This window comes from Gymnoscopelus microlampas (genome assembly GCF_963454915.1).
Source record: "Gymnoscopelus microlampas genome assembly, chromosome: 9".
NCBI classification, from domain to species: domain Eukaryota; kingdom Metazoa; phylum Chordata; class Actinopteri; order Myctophiformes; family Myctophidae; genus Gymnoscopelus; species Gymnoscopelus microlampas.
Genome location: NC_139946.1, coordinates 40,520,715 through 40,544,291, shown reverse-complemented (window position 1 = coordinate 40,544,291; position 23,577 = coordinate 40,520,715). Strand labels below are relative to the sequence as shown.

The 23,577-nt window shown below is 43.0% G+C and overlaps 1 protein-coding gene across 4 annotated transcripts in view; it reads left to right on the top strand.

The window, feature by feature from the left end:
- The window catches only part of naaladl2 (N-acetylated alpha-linked acidic dipeptidase like 2), a 499,162-nt gene that overhangs the window by 292,019 nt on the left and 183,566 nt on the right, over positions 1-23,577 (top strand). For all 4 annotated transcript variants that reach the window (XM_084067278.1, XM_084067279.1, XM_084067277.1 and 1 more), the window contains one exon: positions 22,871-23,014. In XM_084067278.1, coding sequence (XP_083923404.1) covers positions 22,871-23,014 — 144 coding nt within the window. The remainder of the gene's footprint in view (positions 1-22,870; positions 23,015-23,577) is intronic.

Here is a 23,577-nt window from a genome sequence, read left to right as displayed (position 1 = left end):
ATTTCACTAACACTAAGATCACTCGTTCACAAGCCATTTACCAATGAAGAAATTGTACATCTCCTCAGAACCAAAACTAATGAAAGTAGCCGATCTACAAGCTCACAAACCATGAAAAGTTGTGAGATTGTAGATCAGCTATTTTCAGAATGAAGTATGTCATACGTAAAAAACGTACTCTCAAATAAGCATTTCAGGTTATCTTTACCATTTGCACATGTATTCATTGATACAGTCATGTTGTTTGCAATTCAACTTAAATTAAGTCTACATCAAGTGAGGCTTGAACTGGCGACCTTGAGATTGTGAGGCATTCATTTAAGGGAGACGCCATTGGCCCAACAGACAAGTAACTGTGAAAAAGGAGATCACACAGATGATACAGTTTCACGCAAATAGCTGAAAAATCCTGGGTTTAAGTGTTTTTCAAACTGCTCAAAATTGCGGACAATCTAAGGGCGGAGCTTAATGGTCAAATCGATACGTGTGTTCCTCATGAGTCAAGGCACATGTGTAAGCAAGTTTCACGACTTTCGGCCAAACGAGGCATGACTTATGCCTGTTTAAAGTCTGCATTTTCAAAAAATTGCTATAGCGCCCCCTTTTGGCCAATTGGAGTAAGATTGGTTTCAGTGATATTTGGAATGACCCTGTACATTTCTGCAAAGTTTCAAAGAAATGTGAGTCTGCATGTATGTTTTAGGCACAGATGAATAATTTTCATAAAACTGTAATAGTTAAAATCTATCTCCTCCTGGGATTTTTGAGCAATCTGCACGAAACGTTTACCACTTGAACTTTGGACCTCTGCCTACAAAAAAATCCAACGGATTTTCCATAAGTGAAAAAATGCAGAAGTTAGGAGCCAATGACTGTTTTTCATATAATTCAAAATGGTGGGAGATCGAAAGGTCAGAGGTCAAAAGTCAGACCACGAAAGTTGTCGGGCATGAAGACGCATGTGTGTATCGAAGTTTCATGGTTGTAGGTCAAACAGGGCATGAGTTGTACCTGTTCAAAGTTGGCACTTTCAATTGAGTGCTATAGCGCCACCCTTTGACAAATGAGTGTGAGAATTATTTCTTGGTAGTTTTTCATGAGCATCTACCATATGGCCGAGTTTCGTAAAAAGCGTTTGCACGGTTAAGCCAGAACTGGCAAAAACAAGTATTTTTCAAACTGCTCAAAATTGCGGAAAATCTAAGGGCGGAGCTTAATGGTCAAATCGATACGTGTGTTCCTCATGAGTCAAGGCACATGTGTAAGTAAGTTTCACGACTTTCGGCCAAACGAGGCATGACTTTTGCCTGTTTAAAGTCTGCCTTTTCAAAAAATTGCTATAGCGCCCCCTTTTGGCCAATTGGAGTAAGATTGGTTTCAGTGATATTTGGAATGACCCTGTACATTTCTGCAAAGTTTCAAAGAAATGTGAGTCTGCATGTATGTTTTAGGCACAGATGAATAATTTTCATAAAACTGTAATAGTTAAAATCTATCTCCTCCTGGGATTTTTGAGCAATCTGCACGAAACGTTTACCACTTGAACTTTGGACCTCTGCCTACAAAAATTTCCAACGGATTTTCCATAAGTGAAAAAATGCAGAAGTTAGGAGCCAATGACTGTTTTTCATATAATTCAAAATGGTGGGAGATCTAAAGGTCAGAGGTCAAAAGTCAGACCACGAAAGTTGTCGGGCATGAAGAGACGCATTTGTGTATCGAAGTTTCATGGTTGTAGGTCAAACAGGGCATGAGTTGTACCTGTTCAAAGTTGGCACTTTCAATTGAGTGCTATAGCGCCACCCTTTGACGAATGAGTGTGAGAATTATTTCTTGGTAGTTTTTCATGAGCATCTACCATATGGCCGAGTTTCGTAAAAAGCGTATGCACGGTTAAGCCAGAACTGGCAAAAACAAGTATTTTTCAAACTGCTCAAAATTGCGGAAAATCTAAGGGCGGAGCTTAATGGTCAAATCGATACGTGTGTTCCTCATGAGTCAAGGCACATGTGTAAGCAAGTTTCACGACTTTCGGCCAAACGAGGCATGACTTATGCCTGTTTAAAGTCTGCCTTTTCAAAAAATTGCTATAGCGCCCCCTTTTGGCCAATTGGAGTAAGATTGGTTTCAGTGATATTTGGAATGACCCTGTACATTTCTGCAAAGTTTCAAAGAAATGTGAGTCTGCATGTATGTTTTAGGCACAGATGAATCATTTTCTTTAAACTGTAATAGTTAAAATCTATCTCCTCCTGGGATTTTTGAGCAATCTGCACGAAACGTTTAGCACTTGAACCTTGGACCACTGCCTACAAAAATTTCCAACGGATTTTCCATAAGTGAAAAAATTCAGAAGTTAGGAGCCAATGACTGTTTTTCATATAATTCAAAATGGTGGGAGATCTAAAGGTCAGAGGTCAAAAGTCAGAGGGTGAAAGTTGTTCAGCATGAGGAGACGCATATGTGTATCCAAGTTTCATGGCTGTAGGTCAAACAGGGCATGAGTTGTACCTGGTCAAAGTTGGCATTTTCAATTGAGTGCTATAGCGCCACCTTTGGACGAAAGATTGTGAGAATTATTTTTTGATCGTTTTTCATGACCATCTACCATATGGCCGAGTTTCGTAAAAAGCGACAGCGCGGTTCAGCCAGAACTGCGAAAAGTGGCAGAAGAAGAAGAAGAAGAAGAAGAAGAAGAAGAAGTGACAGAATACTGCCAATAACAATACGTGTACAGAGCAGAGCTCTGTCCCCGTAAATAGCAAAAATAGCCGATCTACAAGTTCAAAACGCGTCGCGCTGCAACGCGTTTTGACCTTGTAGATCGGCTAGTTTTGCTACTTTTGTGTGACATAGAATGTCAAAGTACGGCATTCATTTACAAAAAAAGTTAAAATACAGAGATAAGAGGTTTCTGTACAGTATATGCAATGTGGCCCCCTGGAGTGAGTGTGGAAATATAGTGGCCTTCTCCATCATCAAAGTTGCCCACCCCTGTTATAGAGGGAGAGAAAGGGGACAGTGGGAGGATGACCAAAAAAAATTGCAGAGAGGGAGAGATGACAGAATATCAGAGGCTATGCTCGACATGGTACTGCATATACTATAGCGTAACACGGTAGACCCAAGCCCCCATAGAACAGCAGGAGGAGCGAGATCCGATACCGACCTCGACGTTGCCATGCCATCGTCGAAACGCTACTGACGGCGTCGGTAACGTCGCGACGCAACCGACCGAACAACCGACGGTCAGTAGCGTCGCGACGCAACCGACCGAACAACCGACGGTCAGTAGCGTCGCGACGCAACCGACCGAACAACCGACGGTCAGTAGCGTCGCGACGCAACCGACCGAACAACCGACGGACCGACCGAACAACCGACGGACCGACCGAACAACCGACCGACCCGCGGAGTCCTTCACGCACCAGGCAACGTCAATTTCCATCCGATCCATCGACCTTATCTGCGCTCTTCTGGCGCAGCCCCCCCCCCCCCCACCTGCCCCCCCCACCTGCGTGACCCCCCCCCCCCCGGGACCCCCCCCCCGGGACCCCCCCCCGGGACGCCCCCCCGCCCAAGGGGTGGATAGTAATAATTGTATATTTTGCGCATTTGATCCAGAGTAGTTGAGATTTGATTCGGCCATATCTTTCTGAATGTAACTTGTATTTTTATAATTGTATTTTTTATATGATCTGTAAAGTTTATATTTTCATTTTCTACCAGGCATGAATTCATTATAATTTATTATATATATTTTTCCTTATTTTCTTTCTTTATTTACACGTGCGTAATAAACGAAGCATTTTGAGATTTCATCCGCCCAGATCTTTATGAATTTTACTTGAATTATTATAATTTTAATGTTTATATGATCCGTACATTTTATATTTTCATGTGGTATCAGGCATGAATTTATTTTATTATTTTATTTCATGTATTTACATGCGCGCAATTACACGCATCTAACTATTGGACTCAGCTCTGGGGACACGGTGCGGCTGCAGAGTTTACCTTGCAACATATATGATAGAGCAACTTAAGTGCCTGCAGAACTTAATAATATAAGCACACTTATTCTCCAGGCAGACAGACAGAAACAGTCTGTCTGTCTGTCTGTCTGTCTGTCTGTCTGTCTGTCTGTCGGTATATTATGTTACGAGCGACCAGAGTCGCTGTCCTGGCGGAGACCGCGGAGTCCTTCATGCCACCAGGCAACGTCAATTTCCATCCGATCCATCGACCATATCTGCGCTCTTCTGGCGCAGCCCCCCCCCCCACCCACCGGGACCCCCCCCGGACCCCCCGTCGGCCCAGGGTTTCACTCCTAATAATGTTATATTTTGCGCATTATTGACACAGAGGTTGAGATCTGTCATTCATTTCCACGCGCGTATACGCACGTATCTATCTATCTATCTGTCTATCTATCTATATATCTATCTATCTATCTATCCATCTGTCAATTAAACTATCATCTGTCACAAGGGTTTTCAGCCCAAGGACCCCCTGAGAGAGAGATGAAGCCGGGACCCCCTCTATATAAGCTCACAACGTCTTGCACTTTGAGACGAGCTTCTAGATCTGCTTGTGGATGTGTCTGAGTATATTATGGTGGAGAAATTGAGGCTATTCAAGGATTATTATTATTATTATTATTATTATTATTATTATTATTATTATTATTATTATTATTATTATATATTATATATTATTATTATTTGGTCCCTGAGTCGAATCGACAGCAGCTATATTTATTTTATTTTAATGTCAATAAAATGTATTCTCTAAATATTATAGGCTACTAATATTTCCTGAATGAATTAACTTGGTAAATAGGGTCGGGATGACATGTTGCTATAGTCATTAATTACCCCAACCAACATCAAAGTTACCGTGCATTATCATTAAATCAAATAAAAGTTTATTATTACATCTGTCTTGCCTGTATGTCCTTTCACGAAAGCAATTGGCACTACTTTATTTAGTGTCCAAGCATTTGGAGAGATTCAGTTTTAACCTATAACTCATCTCTGAAGTGTCTATGTTACTTCTGTGTATTAATTATGAGTTGATTAATACTCAATAAAATGATACATGTTGAAATGTAACTTTCGGATCAGCGCGCATCATGCGCTGTAATTTCTCCTTCACTTTGCTGCCCAAAAATAGCTGATCTACAAGCTCACAACGCATCAGCGGGACGTTTTGAGGAAATCCGATATTTTTGGAGAAGCTCTTCTGTCTATTTAAATGTTCTGTATGAGTCATAATAGTAGCCTGGTTATTAATCTACAATCACCATTTAACGCCGTTGATGAAATGACTGAGCGCGTGTCTGAGCGCATGTCAGGGTGTGTGTGTGTGTGTGTGTGTGTGTGTGTGTGTGTGTGTGTGTGTGTGTGTGTGTGTGTGTGTGTGTGTGTGTGTGTGTGTGTGTGTGTGTGTGTGTGTGTGTGTGTGTGTGTGTGTGTGTGTGTGTGTGTGTGTGTGTGTGTGTGTCTATCTCCAGCAATGTACCGCTTGCCTACAGCTGCCCGCCCCTAAACCCACAAAAATATACAATATAGAGGGGGTCCCTGCTTAATCTTTCTCTCAGCTAGGGGGTCCTTGGGCTGAAAACCCTTGTGACAGATGATAGCCGTTTGAAAATCGCGCAAGAATTAACAGCTAAACTGTTGATAAATAGATAGATAGACAGACGAACAGACAGACAGACAGACAGACAGACAGACAGACAGACAGACAGACCCAGGCCGTGGGAGGCACTCAATCACACTAACCGATGCGCTTTCTTAATTATAATATATAAGAATAATAATTATAATAATCCTACACTTCACATATATAAATTATTATATTATGACCATACACTAACCACTTCCGACCTATGTTATACGCTATTTGAAAATAGCAGATCTACAAGCTCACAATAACGAAGCTTGTAGATCTGCTATTTGTTGAACAATCACCGCGTTGGGACCGCGTTGGGGGGGTGGCAGCTGTACCGCTGGAGATAGATAGTTAGATAGATAGATAGATAGATAGATAGATAGATAGATAGATAGATAGATAGATAGTTATATAGATAGATAGATAGATAGATAGATAGATAGATAGATAGATAGATAGATAGATAGATAGATAGATAGATATTTAGATAGATTTAAAGATAGACAGACAGACACACAGACACGCCTTTTTTTAGGGTAAGTTTATTTCATTTTTCATTTCTGAAACAGCTCCATTGGCAGCGCAAAGGTGGAGCTTGGGGGTCCCTAATAAAACCACCAAAAAGGTTAGACTACAATGGGCTATATATATGTAAAGTCGACGTTGTGTATTATTATGTTACGTGCGTAATTACGCGCGTCGCAAAAATCTGATTGATATCGTTAGATAAAGTTCATAATTAAATATAATATATTCATGACTGATACCAAATGAAAATATAAACTTGAAAGATCATATAAACATTAAAATTATAAGAATTCAAGTACAATTGGCAGAGATATGGCCTAATCAAATCTCAACCGCTCTCTGTCTCCTGCACAAATTATGCTGACTCTCGACGGCGTCGGTTAAGTTGGTTGTGCGTCGCAACGGTACCGACGCCGTCAGTAGCGGCGCGACGCTACTGACGGCGTCGGTCAGTAGCGACGCCATCAGTAGCGGCGCGACGCTACTGACTGCGTCGGTCAGTAGCGACGCCGTCAGTAGCGGCGCGACGCTAATGACGGCGTCGGTAGCGTTGCGACGCACAACCAACGCAACCGACGCCGTCGAGAGCCAACCGACGAAACCGACGCCGTTGGTTGACTCCGTCGGTGGCCACCCATGGAGTCGATCCTTCATGGCACCGCAACGTCAATTTATCGACCATATCTGCGCTCTTCTGGCGCAGCCCCCCCCCCCCCCCCACCCCCCCCCCCCCCCCACACCTGCGTGCCCCCCCCCACCTGCGTGCCCCCCCCCCCCCCGATCAACAAGCTCTGAAGCGCGATACAGAGTCTGCTGCATTGGATCTGCTCTTTGATGCTCTTGGATGCCGCACATGATTTTTCAAAGTAATTACGCACGTAACATAATCATACACAACGTGTACTGTACATCCCACTGTAGGCTAGCCCCCACAAGCTATCCCCGTGCCACCCGACCCCCCCCCCCCCCCCCCGGAGCCCCTCCGCCAAGCCCAGGGGGTCACTCATAACTATTGTAGGTCAGCATAATTTGTGCAGGAGACAGAGAGCGGTTGAGATTTGATTAGGCCATATCTCTGCCAATTGTACTTGAATTCTTATAATTTTAATGTTTCTATGATCTTTCAAGTTTATATTTTCATTTGGTATCAGTCATGAATATATTATATTTAATTATGAACTTTATCTAACGATATCAATCAGAGTTTTGCGACGCGCGTAATTACGCACGTAACATAATAATACACAACGTCGACTTTACATATATATAGCCCATTGTAGTCTAACCTTTTTGGTGGTTTTATTAGGGACCCCCAAGCTCCACCTTTGCGCTGCCAATGGAGCTGTTTCAGAAATGAAAAATGAAATAAACTTACCCTAAAAAAAGGCGTGTCTGTGTGTCTGTCTGTCTATCTTTAAATCTATCTATCTATCTATCTATCTATCTATCTATCTATCTATCTATCTATCTATCTATCTCCAGCGGTACAGCTGCCACCCCCCCCAACGCGGTCCCAACGCGGTGATTGTTCAACAAATAGCAGATCTACAAGCTTCGTTATTGTGAGCTTGTAGATCTGCTATTTTCAAATAGCGTATAACATAGGTCGGAAGTGGTTAGTGTATGGTCATAATATAATAATTCATATATGCGAAGTGTAGGATTATTATAATTATTATTCTTATATATTATAATTAAGAAAGCGCATCGGTTAGTGTGATTGAGTGCCTCCCACGGCCTGGGTCTGTCTGTCTGTCTGTCTGTCTGTCTGTCTGTCTGTTCGTCTGTCTATCTATCTATTTATCAACAGTTTAGCTGTTAATTCTTGCGCGATTTTCAAACGGCTATCATCTGTCACAAGGGTTTTCAGCCCAAGGACCCCCTAGCTGAGAGAAAGATTAAGCAGGGACCCCCTCTATATTGTATATTTTTGTGGGTTTAGGGGCGGGCAGCTGTAGGCAAGCGGTACATTGCTGGAGATAGACACACACACACACACACACACACACACACACACACACACACACACACACACACACACACACACACACACACACACACACACACACACACACACACACACACACACACACACACACACACACACACACACCCTGACATGCGCTCAGACACGCGCTCAGTCATTTCATCAACGGCGTTAAATGGTGATTGTAGATTAATAACCAGGCTACTATTATGACTCATACAGAACATTTAAATAGACAGAAGAGCTTCTCCAAAAATATCGGATTTCCTCAAAACGTCCCGCTGATGCGTTGTGAGCTTGTAGATCAGCTATTTTTGGGCAGCAAAGTGAAGGAGAAATTACAGCGCATGATGCGCGCTGATCCGAAAGTTACATTTCAACATGTATCATTTTATTGAGTATTAATCAACTCATAATTAATACACAGAAGTAACATAGACACTTCAGAGATGAGTTATAGGTTAAAACTGAATCTCTCCAAATGCTTGGACACTAAATAAAGTAGTGCCAATTGCTTTCCGTGAAAGGACATACAGGCAAGACAGATGTAATAATAAACTTTTATTTGATTTAATGATAATGCACGGTAACTTTGATGTTGGTTGGGGTAATTAATGACTATAGCAACATGTCATCCCGACCCTATTTACTTTAAGTTAATTCATTCAGGAAATATTAGTAGCCTATAATATTTAGAGAATACATTTTATTGACATTAAAATAAAATAAATATAGCTGCTGTCGATTCGACTCAGGGACCAAATAATAATAATATATAATATATAATAATAATAATAATAATAATAATAATAATCCTTGAATAGCCTCAATTTCTCCACCATAATATACTCAGACACATCCACAAGCAGATCTAGAAGCTCGTCTCAAAGCGCAAGACGTTGTGAGCTTATATAGAGGGGGTCCCGGCTTCATCTCTCTCTCAGGGGGTCCTTGGGCTGAAAACCCTTGTGACAGATGATAGGGGGGGGGGGGGGGGGGGGCTGCGCCAGAAGAGCGCAGATATGGTCGATGGATCGGATGGAAATTGACGTTGCCTGGTGGCATGAAGGACTCCGCGGTCTCCGCCAGGACAGCGACTCTGGTCGCTCGTAACATAATATACCGACAGACAGACAGACAGACAGACAGACAGACAGACAGACTGTTTCTGTCTGTCTGCCTGGAGAATAAGTGTGCTTATATTATTAAGTTCTGCAGGCACTTAAGTTGCTCTATCATATATGTTGCAAGGTAAACTCTGCAGCCGCACCGTGTCCCCAGAGCTGAGTCCAATAGTTAGATGCGTGTAATTGCGCGCATGTAAATACATGAAATAAAATAATGAAATAAATTCATGCCTGATACCACATGAAAATATAAAATGTACGGATCATATAAACATTAAAATTATAATAATTCAAGTAAAATTCAAAAAGATCTGGGCGGATAAAATCTCAAAATGCTTCGTTTATTACGCACGTGTAAATAAAGAAAGAAAATAAGGAAAAATATATATAATAAATTATAATGAATTCATGCCTGGTAGCAAATGAAAATATAAACTTTACAGATCATATAAAAAATACAATTATAAAAATACAAGTTACATTCAGAAAGATATGGCCGAATCAAATCTCAACTACTCTGGATCAAATGCGCAAAATATACAATTATTACTATCCACCCCTTGGGCGGGGGGGGCGTCCCGGGGGGGGGTCCCGGGGGGGGGGGGTCCCGGGGGGGGGGGGGGGGGGGTCACGCAGGTGGGGGGGACAGGTGGGGGGGGGGGGGGGGGGCTGCGCCAGAAGAGCGCAGATAAGGTCGATGGATCGGATGGAAATTGACGTTGCCTGGTGCGTGAAGGACTCCGCGGGTCGGTCGGTCGGTCGGTCGGTCGGTCGGTTGTTCGGTCGGTCCGTCGGTTGTTCGGTCGGTCCGTCGGTTGTTCGGTCGGTTGCGTCGCAACGCTACTGACCGTCGGTTGTTCGGTCGGTTGCGTCGCGACGTTACCGACGCCGTCAGTAGCGTTTCGACGATGGCATGGCAACGTCGAGGTCGGTATTGGATCTCGCTGTCTCTCTAGAACAGAGAGAGAGCAGTGAAGCACATTGGACATGGTGGCCGATCATAGGTACTGCAGCTTATTACGGCTGGGGGGCGATAAGGATAAGGATATGAACGGACACATGAACGAGAACGAAAACGGTTCTGACCAATGGACTGGCCACACGAGCTTGCGCACGAGCTTGTGCACAGGGTTGTGCACGGAGGTGACACTACTGCGCATGCGAGACGACGCGCAGAGTGATGCAAATAGGCCCCGCCCGTCACGTTTCCCAACCTGGAAGAAGGGGTGAAAACGAAGAGAATACAAGTGAATGGGCGGGGATTTCCGGTGCCCTCTCTATTATTTTTTTTTAACTCTATGGGTAGAACACACCACTGAGAGAGAGAGAGAGAGAGCTGGAATGAGTGACAGAATGACAGAGAGTGAGAGAGATGAGAGGCTGCTAGAACAGTCGATGGAGAGAGAGATGAGAGAGAGAATAAAGACTGCAGGAGATGGAGTGAGAGAAAGTGAGGCTGTGACACAGGTCTGCTGGCTGGGTTTGTTGGAGCAGGTGTAAATCTTTGAATACGTATATTTTTTTTAAGCGAACATTTGCAACTCAAATCTTTGCTTCTGGGGAGGTCCCTGGAACAAAATATTTTACAAATGTTCGCTTTAAAAAATATATATTTCAAAGATTTGCACACATTTTCACGATTTTACCAAAATAGCAGATCTACAAGCTCATAGCGCGGCACTCGGTGCCGCGCTATGAGCTTGTATATCTGCTATTTTTGAATAGCCAAAGAAATCAAAAAATGACATCTATACAGCTGCTGATATGATGTTCTTTTTTCCACCCAGTCCTCTGTTGATTTTACAGCGTGTTGACACTGCATGGGTCAGCATAGTGTTTGCCATGCGTAATTACGACGGTCATTTAGGAATTAAATTATACTGTAAACCGTGCCTCGGTTATAATTTAACCACTAAGGAGATTCTTTTTTTTATTACGCAATTGTCTCATTGTGCATGGGAAATATTCTGCCATTTTTGTCCTGTTGTTTGTATACCAACAGCTTGGTTCATGTTGAGCATCCTTCCCTGGAACCAATAAGGAGCTGTCAAGTCAATTTATTAGCCGCAGTTTACATACATACATTTCACTCCATGCAGTCACTTATTATGTGCCAGTAAAAAAAAACAATTTGGTTTCATGGGTTTACATTAAACTTGTATTTAGCCACACAGAGGATCATACAAACTTAGTGGAGTAAAAGTATAATATTTGCCTCCGAGATGTAGTGGAGTAGAAGTAAAAGTAGCCTATAGACAATTGGAAATACACCACTAAAGTAAAAGTACCTCAAAATTGTACTTACAGTACTTGAGTAAATGTACTTAGTTACTTTACACCACTGCCCCATTCTCCCTCTCTTGTTACCTGACACCTCTCTCGCCCAGACCCGTCTTTTTCTCCCTTCTATCTTCTCTTCTCTTTTGTCTCTTGTCTCCTATCAGGTCGTGGGTTATTAATCTTCTTCAGAAGGTGAGATGCTTTGTTGACACTTGCTACACCGAGCAGAGAACGGTATCGACTGGAAGGAGTCGTTCAAAGAAACGACGAGAGTTTTTTTGTTTAAGGGTTGGCTGCGTTTTGTCCTCAGCGCTGAGTGCAGCGTATGGATTAGGCACAAAGTTGAGAAAAAGTATGGATCAGAGAGGGAACACAAAATCCTGGAGTGATTGGAACAGACACGATGTAACCCACTGTTTGGGGATGTTAAAAAAAAACGAAAAACTTTCTAAGGGCGCGCTCCGACCAAAACATGGTCGGCTAGCGTTAAACGCAGGTTGTGCGCGGTCACAGTTTTTTGCAGCCAGCGGATTCTAAAAAACGGGAGTCAGGACCCTCCCCGTAGCCCGCACCGCCTTCTGCCTTGAGCACCGTGGTGCTTCCTGAGTCTTGAGACGGTCCGCCTTCCACTCACTTGATTGGACAGAAGGGGAAAATCAGCTCCTGCCTCCAGCAGTATTCTGCTTCAAATGGACAAGTCGTGTAGAGCGGATAAACGCAAGGTCTGCGCGACAGGCGGAAAGATCCGCTCTTGCGTGAATCCACGCATTTACATTGACAAAGCATAGGCAGATTCAGCCCCAGAGGTAAAATAAAAGTGCGGTGGGAGCGCGCCCTAAAGCGTTCTTTTTTTTTTTTTAAGATTTTTTTTTTGGGCTTTTTATACCTTTATTTAGAGAGGGACAGGGAAAGTAGGCTGACAGGAAATGGGGATAGAGATGGGGGTGACATGCAGCAAAGGTCGTCGGGAACGGGAGTCGAACCCGCGACACGCTGTCAGGCTGCCTAGGGTGCCTGGACCGTCACGCTACGGCCCAGGCCACCCTAAAGCGTTCTTAACTCATTCACTGCCAGAATAATATATCGTCTATAGCCGACCTTTTCGATTCCGAGCGTTTGCACTGACCTTTGATGGCTTTAACACATTGACTGCCAAGGGGTTTTCTAGAAATGGCTTCCCACTGCCAAGGTTTTTGACCATTCTGACTCATTTTTGAGGGCCCACAGAACATTTTGTACTAGGACTATGAAAACATAGAATATCTAAAAAAAAAAGCTTAGAATCTCTTCTTTCATCTGAAAGAAAAAGTGAGTTGATACCATGCTCCGTTCTTTAGCTAGAGGAGTTTGAATACAGCTTGGTATGCACCAAAAAGAGGCCTTTTTCTTCAGAAGCTGAGATATGAGCGTTTTAGTAAATGACACACATTTAGAGGCATAACTTGATTTCAAAAGTGTTTCAAATTTATTTCGCGCCTTCATTGACATCAGTCATGTAAACAATACTTGTTTATATAAAAAAAAAAAAAATGCTTTTGATTGTACATTTATTGCTCTGTTTCGCTCCAAAGTGCTCAATTCAAACAACATTTTTCACTATATATTTTTTTTCTTCATTTTTTTTTTCAAATAATAATAAATAATAATAATTCAAAGTTGATGTGCAACATCAATATATTCATCGAGAGCGTCATTTTCCAAACTTTTTGCCCACACAATTCAAAATCTCAATACTACATTCATAGCAGATCTACAAGCTTGCCTTTTTTTCTCTTATGCCATTTATGACATGAATCTCTAGGGAGTACAACAACAAATTGGTGCTATTAGAGCAAAATAAATAAATAAAAGTAAAACATCTGCCTGGCATGAAGCAGTATGAATAGGCAGGTTGAGGTTGATAGGTTGAACAACATAGTAGCAGCTGCTTCACAAAGTGCTTTCAAAGTCATTTCAAACTAAACGTAACTACATCAAATAATAAATACTAATCATTCAAATCAATAAATTGAGTGCAATCAGTGCAAATAAATACATAAACAAAAATAAGTGTTTATTTTAGGATGAGTTGTTGGAGGAAATCTGCACTCAAACCAACCTCTATGCCTCACAGCAGCCGCGCAGTGACAAGAAGTATGGCAGATCAAAGAAGTGGAAAGCGGTGGATCTAAACGAGCTCAAGCGCTTCCTGGGGCTCTTTCTTCTGACAGGAATCAACCAAAAGCCTGAGCTCGAAATGTACTGGTCCACTGATGAGTACATCGAGGCCGCTGTCTTCCGGAAAGTCATGCCAAGGAACAGGTTCCAGGCCATTTTGAGCAACCTCCACTTCGTGGACAACACCATCCCCCGCCCTGTACCAAAAAAGCCCGAAGACGCAGACAAACTCTGGAGAGTCCGCCCAGTGCTGCAGTCCTTGCTGGCCAATTTCCAGGAGATGTACCTGCCGAGCGTGGACATCAGTCTTGATGAGGGAATGCTGTTGTGGCGGGGACGCCACAGTTCAAGGTCTATGCCCCACAGAAGCCGGTCAAGTACGGCATCAGGTCGTACATTTTGTGTGATTCAGCAACAGGCTACCTCCACAACATGCTGCCATACTGTAAGCGGAAGCAGACACTACCTGCCATCATAACACAACTCTTAGGCAGTTTAGCCGGATGTGGATATAGGCTCTATATGGACAACCTGTACAACTCGGTGGGGACGGCCATTATGCTCCTGGACAAGAAAAATACATACGTCTGCGGGACCCTTCGTAAGAAGCGAGGACAGCCACCAGCCATCGCAGATGTTACCCCTGCAAAGCTGCCACTGGGGTCCACCATCTCTCGCCACTCCAGGGACGTGATGGTACTGGCATGGCGAGCCAAGAAAACAAAAATCGTCACGATGATCTCCACCTTGCACCCTGATGGCATGCTGCCCGTGTCCAGGAAGGAGAAACATCACAGGAAGACTGAGCTCGAAATGTCCTGGTCCACTGATGAGTAACAGCTGAAAGAAGTCCACGGGCTCATCAGACTGCAGAGCAGCAGCGGCGTTCTGAGGACCCGGAGTCCCAGCTGTGAAGGGGATGTCCTGTGAATTATAGAAATAGATCATTACCATAAAATACTTTTTTCTTTCACACACACACACACACACACACACACACACACACACACACGATAATAATTCTTACCTGCACGACCAGCTCCACCAACCGCTCCACCAACTGCTCCCTCCTCCACCTCCTCCTCACCACTAGCATGCGACCCTGTGTAACATAACATATACTTTTTTTTAGATATTATGTCCATCTTTAGCAAAGCATTTATCATCCACAGACCACATGCATATATACACTGAATAAATAAATATGAGAGAATACATTTACCATTACCCTGGTTTTAGCATTTTTTCATTCCTGTGCTATAATTGACAATTCACTCACCCCTAATACCACACACACACAGCTCTTTGAGCTTGTAGATCTGCTATTTTTACACAATAAAAAAAAATCAATAGAGCCTAAACATAATCATCTCATAAGATAGATGCATGCATATACACACACACACACACACACACACACACACACACACACACACACACACACACACACACACACACACACACACACACACACACACACACACACACACCTGGTCGCGTATTACTTTCCCTGGTCGCATATTACTTTCCCACGATCTGGCACGATCAGGCTGTGGCCCGTCTTGAGTGACTGTATGTGGCTGTATGTGAGCAACGAACCACAGGTTGAGAACCGCAGCCACATACAGTCACTCAAAACGGGCCACAGCCTGTCGTCTATGTTGCCAGATCGTGGGAAAGTAATACGCAACCAGGTCTATGAAAACGAGCCCACAAGAAGCGAATAGCCGAGTATTAGGCCACATGGGCACTTCAAACATATCTAAAAAAAGGTGAAAATAGTCCATCTACAAGATCACAACCACAATTACCATAATTTCCAAGCAGATTTACAGAAAAACAAGTCCAGTGTGGCTTAGCAGACCTAGCCCTGAAACAGATACAAGCGTCATGTGAACCATGGCTTAGCAAACTGGCAACGCGGGCAACGACGATAGTTTACTTTTCTGCATTGAATCAACTAAACGCACGGTCAGATGAAGTAGTAACGAATACAACTCGATCAAATCAACTTGTAACACATAAAACGATAAAGAAAAGTATGCTTACCACTGGAAAAAAGACTGTTGCCCCGACTGAGAGCCGCCGCCGGCCGGTTCCCAAGCCGAGCCCTCGGCTCTTGGATAAACTTTTTGAAAATGCACAGAAAGAGGGCTTCGCGCATGCCCCTTTTGTAGGTTTCCGATCTCAGGACACCTGTTATTTTTCCACCGTGGCTTTGATCTGAGGTCACAATAACCTGGATCCAGATCCGAGTGCGAGCATTGACGTGCACACCCTCCCTTCCCCCATAGAGCGGCTGCTGCTATTCGGTGATTACAGGCAGTCAGAGTGCATGGATGCGCGTGCACATTACCAGCGTGGAATGTGATGTGCACACGCTTCCTTTTGTTGACTGCAGCGCAGCTGAGGGAGAGAGAGAGAGAGAGAGAGCGATCGCTCGGATTCAACTTTAGGTTTGCCTGATCACTGCTTTAGATGATGTTTTGTGTGATCACATGTTCAGATTTTTTTATTTTATTTACAAAACAACAATATTGGCGGCGCGATCAGTCAGTTTATCAAAGGGGTAACATGCTGTGTGTTTGTGTTATGATCTGTGGGGAAGGTTGCTGCTGCGGGTGCACGTTACGAGTGCGAGCATTGACGTGCACACCCTCCCTTCCCCCATAGAGCCAGCTGCTTGCTATTCAGTGATTACAGGCAGTCAGAGTGCATGGATGCGCGTGCACATTACCAGCGTGGAATGTGATGTGCACACGCTTCCACAACGAACCTGCCATGCGGCTTTGTTGATTACTGCAGCCCAGCTGAGGCAGAGAGAGAGAGAGAGTGATTACTGGGATTAAACTTTAGATTTGGGACCCCTGATCACTGCTTTAGATGATGTTTTGTGTGATCACATGTTCAGATTTTTTTTTTTTTTTACTTCTACGTCATTTTCATGTAAGAGATTAACCAACAAAGTGCCTGAGGGGTTAATCTAATGTAAACCATTAAAAAGACCTTGGCCCGTAGGACTACGGGCTTGGCACTTAACGGTTGGATTTAACGGCCCGTAGGACTACGGGCTTGGCAGTCAATGTGTTAATATAAACTTGATTCAGCACTGTCTAATTATTATTTTATTTATTTTTTCAACTTTGTGGTCTTGTGTGGTGACCTCCAGGTGGGCCATGCTATTTGCCATGCCCAAAATGATTGCTCATGGTCAGGTAAATTACATGCAAATGCAGGGCCAATGCAGGGCCATCACTCAAATATTACTGCTAGCAAACCTCAGATTTATAATGCAAAGAGGGAGGTGAAACAGACTCCTGCAGAGGCTAAAGAAGTGCATTGCCGGTCTGATTTTGACTAACGGCTGTGCCGGTGGAGATAATCAAATATTATGTCTTGAGAATCAATGTTTTGTAGATCAATTTAAAACATGTCTGTGGGATCCTTAAACTCACTACAAGTCCATAATCACAACTGTCTGGGACACACCAAATTGGAACAAATTGCTCCCTACCTCTGTCTGGAAGATGAATCTGAAATGGCTCCTGTAGATCTTCAATGCTGTTCACGTCTCTGTGTCCAATAAGGAAAGTTACTCTATATGTCTCAACCGAGCCATTTATCAACGCTGCCCACCAGATTGGATGTGTGTGTGTGTGTGTGTGTGTGTGTGTGTGTGTGTGTGTGTGTGTGTGTGTGTGTGTGTGACTGACTGTGTGCACATGTGGGAGTCTATGCCTGTATAAACTGCATCCTGAGTGTTCTTTAAAAAGTGAACATATGAAATCCAATGGACCCTATACGTGTTTTACTACGTACAGTATGTGCACGTGTGCATAGCTGTGGAAAGCATTTCAGTGTTAAATCCTTTTTATGCGTCTACATACGGATATACAGACACGTGTGTATGGATAAATCCTGTCCTTATGTGTTGGTCGATGCCTGAATGAAGCTCTTTTTTAAAATATAAAACGGTACAGAAGAGTCAGCAGAGCTACTAGAGTGTACTGTACCCTTTTAGTCCTACAAAATGATTGATAGCATCAGAATAAAACCTGTTGTAAGTTATTCATAAAGCTTACTGACAGGTTTAGTGTGATGCTAGGGGAGTGTTTTCAGATTAATAAATGTAGATTTCCACCAAAAATGCACAGGTTTGTGGGGCTTTCCTGTTGGAACCACACACACTTGTTTTCTTTCTACTTTTCTTTTTCCTTGCATTATTTTCTATGCAAGTGGACTTTAACTGCAGTACAAATGCTTCTTCTGAAACCTCACTTATGTCTTGCTCTGTTGTTTTTTCACCACAGGCTGTGATGAACAGTCTCCAGTCTTGGTGTTTGGTACAACAAAGGCGGCTTTGTTTCCGAACAGCGACTGAGACAGAAACCACATTATCATATTTAATGATCTCTAATGAGTCTCTTCCTCCAGGGCTCACAAAGTCACCGGCTCCTGACTCAATTAGAACGTGGTAATGGTTAATGATTCCAAATAGAGCCACATTTTCTACTTCCTGTTCATTTTCTCATATTGTAAATGCTTAGAAATGTAATCGGTGCAGAATTACCATCCCAATCACACCCCTGTGTGTATGTGCTAGCGTGCATGTGAATATGCATGCGTTGGCATGGCCACGTGCTTTGTGCGCGTGCATAACTGGGTCCGTGCGCACGGCATGCACATGTATGTGTACATGCACCTGTGCACAATCGCATGCCTGTGTACATTGTGTGCAAGTGTGTCCATTTGTGTCTATCTGCATTGTGTGGGATCGTGGACTTGATATCATTGAGTTCACTGTATTATTCTAACCTGAAACTCATTATCTGCCGGTGAGATTAGCACCGACTCAAACCGCCTATGCTAGGGGTATTCAGGTCCTTCTCTCATTACTCTCGCTAATAATTATCTCCCATTTGAATAAAACAGAGGAGAATTTAGTCTGAGAACCTAATCAAGAGCATGTAGAGAAAGGGGGACAGATCCAGCCTCCTTAATGAATCATTTCCCCCTCCATTTCCATCTTATTGGAGGTAGTGCATGGACTACTGATTGCTGTTGGCACACACTGCACCGTCTCGCTCACTGCTGGAGGCCTGAGTGATTGAGTGTTGGACGGATCGTACAGTCGGTCTGTACAGTTGATGTGGTTTAGTTATATGTGTGTGTGTGTGTGTGTGTGTGTGTGTGTGTGTGTGTGTGTGTGTGTGTGTGTGTGTGTGTGTGTGTGTGTGTGTGTGTGTGTGTGTGTGTGTGTGTGTGTGTGTGTGTGTGTGTGTGTGTGTGTGCAAAATGTTCACATTTAACACATTCATTGCCAGGCATTAATATCAAAATTCAGAGACATTTAAAACGTCTCCAGGTTTTTGGGGCACATATTAAAAAAATTATGACATACAGGGTGAATTATTATGATTATTTAAAAAAAAAAAATATTAGCTGGACTTTAAGGTTTCTTGTTGTTTTGTTTTTCTTTATTGTTTTTCCTTTATTTATTTATTGGTCATTGTCCTGACTTCCACTACATTTGTAGTGTATGTCAACTGCAGTTGACATCATGGCAATTTTAATGTGGCAAATGTAGGTTCCCAACAGTGGTGGAAGGATTGAGGGCGTTGCTCAGGAGGTCAAGTGGGAGAGGTGAAAATTTAGCCCAGCCATTGTGCAGCCATTTCCATGATCCTACTGTATACATGTCCTGTTGGGTGACTTTGTGTGAAAAACAACTCTGCTGTTTGAATTGACAGAGAAGTCAAATAAGAGAGTGGGCGGGTGGTGATGGAGAAAGGAGAAAGAAAAGCTATGGAACAGGAAGGCAGGAGAAAGATGCTGATGGATGAACAGAAACCCAGAGAGGAGAGAGACACACACACACACACACACACACACACACACACACACCACTTTGAGCATTTTGTCGTGGATGAAGGGGCACACGGTACATATCTCTTGGTAGCTAACTAACAATGTGTAGGTTGTGGTGCACTCAGGCTGAACGTATCCTGTTGCCTATAGCAATTACTGAGAGATGGAATCAACAGCACATAAACAAACAACTTAATGCCTATACTGTCTGCCAGCCCAGCCCCACCATAGTGTAAGCACAGGGACTCTAAGGATGGCAATGTCTGTCGGTTTAAACCATTTAGACCAGTGGTTTTCAACCTTTTTCGCCTCAAGGACTCCCAAATTGACAAATATTAGCCCAGGGACCCCCATTTGAAAAGATATGCCAGGGACTCAACCATTTAGATTTCTTGGAGGTCCCAATCTACACTGTATCACCGTCATCAGTGTTCATTTAACTCTGAGAGTGTACAAATGGAACCAAATGGACTTTTGAGTCGTTGCGTGCACATCCCCGGTAGTGCAGGAAGGTTTTTTTGCACTGCAAACCTCTGCAGATATGGTCAATGGAATTTTTCTATTCACCAGATTTTTCCTTCTGGTGAAATATTTTATTTTCTGGCCAAAAAGTGTATTTTAGATGTGAGGTGGGGGGCTCTGAGTGTTCCCACTAAGGAGAGGCTTTCAACATCTTAAAACCGTCTTTGTTTTGGTGTGTAGCGAAAGTGTATTTTTTATTTTGACTAAAGACGAGAGGCTGCGCAGCCTGCGCTACCAGGGGTGTGCGGGCAACGGCTGGAAAGTACCATAGCGTTTAGGAGAACTCCTTCGCACAGTGTACACATAATGAGCATTTATTATCAATGGAAAGATTGGCTGTTCATAACCTGAAGCTGTCAGTGTATTGACTCACCATTGTTTAGGACACGGGCCGCCAAATACATCCTTCAAAAAGCATTCTGTTTACGTGGGAATGATTTATTAATTCTGATAAATATGTATTTTTGAATGGATGGGCTATTTAGCTGTAAGATGCAGACTCTGGACAACGTGCTTCTGTCCCAAGGTACAGTAAATATATAAACAAGATAAACAAATGCAATAAATCCTGAGCCTCTGAGTAAGTCAACCCTTCATGACAATATCTAAATTAATCCTCAATACACTGTACTGTACATTTGCATGATAGGCTAGGCTGCCCGAACCTTCCTCTCGTAGCTGACGGAGAGCGTTTTAATAGTCATTTCTATTTACAGTACACTGTATACCTCAGAGCAACATCATTTCCTACACCAGGGATGTGCATCAGTGTCTCTTTGATATGTATTAACATATTCAATTTATTCTTTGGTTAGCTCAAATAGTACAGTAGATGGAACCGATTTTTAGCTCGAAGTCAAATAGAATTAATGAGCTTACAGTTGACTGAGCATTTCAGTGAGTCACTTGCAGCATTTAGTTCACATCTGTCCACCCTCTGCACTTCTAAAGGAACACTGCATGATTTTGGCCGTTCTTGACATTTCACACTGTGCGACATGAAAAAAAAAGGTGAAATTGTGATTATCCGCCTTGTCACGCTGTGCCAGTTGAATTGGGTCTACCTGTGACATTGTGCGGCCAAAGCTACAGCCTACGTCAGGCAACATGCCAGGCAATATTTTACCTTGATAAAACCTTACCTTGACTTGGTGATATGATTCAAACTGTGTGTGTGTGTGTGTGTATGCGTGCGTGCGTGTTTATAACTAGCAGTTGTAGGTGTGTGACATTGATAAAGACAGTAGGCAGCAGTGTTGATTTTGTCAGCTAATTTTGATTTAGTTTTAGTCATAGTCTTTTGAATAAAATTCCATTTAGTTTTAGTCATAATTTTAGCCATCTGACATGTTTTAGTTTTTGTCTAGTTTTAGTCGACTAAATATCATAAGATTATAGTCGACTAAATCTACAGTTGATTTAGTCGACTAAAATGCATTGTGGTGGTGCCTTGATGGCGTGGTAATGGCTGATTTTACACTTGGTTGCATGCTGAAAATAGCAGATCTACAAGCTCACAACGCGTCGCAGCGCGACGCGTTGTGAGCTTGTAGATCTGCTATTTTCAGAGCGCAACACTCGAGTGCAACCAAATATAAAATGACTTCCCTCACTAACATTTTAGTCTAGTTTTTATTTGTTGACGAAATTGTCAATATATTTAGTCTTAGTTTTAGTCATTAAAGCTTAGTTTTATTTAGTTTTTATTCAGTTTTCGTCAGTGAATAAAGGTAGTCGACGAGCATTTTTCGACATAGTTTTAGTCGACGAAATCAACACTGGTAGGCAGTGGCATATCTACTACCTAATATGTATAAATCCTTTACAAACAAGCCGCCAGACTAGAGAGGAGCTTCCGCAGTGTCTGTACTTCTCTTCCCTGTGAACTCCCCAGCTTGGAGGCGGAGCACCGATACCGATGCACCGCTGCTCTCGCTGGCTTGAGTACACCCTGCTTATTTACCCACACTGGCAAGACCTATAGACCAGGGGTCTTCAACGTTTTCAGGCCAAGGACCCCTTGGCTGAGAGCGAAATAAAGCAGGGACCCCCATTATATGTTGTATAAAATATTTATTTTTTCATAGATTTCATAGGCAGCTTCATAGACTTGTTTCACAGCACTATATCATGTTGGATTCATGATAATGTGTATTTCCAGACATTTAACCATGTACTTAAACAACACTTAGTAAACCTGACCTTTCACTCTGTACTTAGTCTGCTCTTTTTTCCCCCTATACCAAACCACTTTGCCAAAAATAGCAGATCTACCAGCGCACAACGCCTCGCGCTGCGAGGCGTTGTGCGCTGGTAGATCTGCTATTTTTGGCTAAAGTACTCCTCAGAATAGGGATGTTTGGGTGAAGTGGTTAATGCAAAAATCACAGATTTGGCGAACCCCCTGTAGTAACTCTGAGGACCCCCTAGGGGTCCCGGACCCCCTGTTGAAGACCTCTGCTATGACGGTTGAGTGTCTAAACGGAAGTACCATGACTGAAAAAGATTTTAATTTTGCTAATGGTCGCATTTTCCCCCAAAATGACGTTGCATAACCCACAGTATAGGTTGGTAACGAGACGAGAGATCCAGGTAATGCAAATGAAGCACCCGTCAGCTAGTCAAACCCATTGAGCTATATAAGAATGACCAGACCACACTGCATCTATAAAAACGTATAAATAGGGTCAAAAATATCTCTCTTTTTCTCTCACTCTCACTGTAGTTGGTATTTCCAGAGAAGATGGTGGTATTCTGACATCTATGTTGGTCCAGCCCATCTCTGCCTTCCTGGCCCAGCGATTACTGTCGTCTCCGTCTGCAGGCCAAGCAGACGCCTGTACTCCACTAGCCATGCCTCCTAACGCAGGTACGTGAATGAATACACTTTTTCTTTCATTTTGAAGCTCCATAACTTGAATCCTGCATTAGTTCTACATAATGTGTAGAATTAGTCTCACTCCTTACTGCTGTTGCTACCCTGACACTAGAATGTCCCTCCGGGATGAATATCTTATCTTAACCACATGAACCCTAGCGTCCCTATTTGGGGATGAAAATGTTGTAAAAAACAGCTGATCTACAACCCCACAACATGTCGCGTTGCGGCACATTGTGAGCTTGTAGATCAGCTATTGTCCAAGTATAGAGCCCTGTGGGACCCCGGTCAACAACAAGAAGGGTTTACCATACATACGGTCCATGGTTAACCCTGGCATCTGCTCTCCAATCCTGCTTCTGTCCTTCACTGGTGCTCTAGGAGCGTCCGAGGCTGAAATGACCCCATAATAACATATTCGGTCTATTATGAACAGGAATATTGCATAAGTATTGCAGTTCTAGCGAGCATTGGGGTGAACTTAAATGAATGCTGAGGATTTGCTGAGTTGGTGTTGTAAAAAAGTCTAGGCACTACACGTCAGCCTCATAATC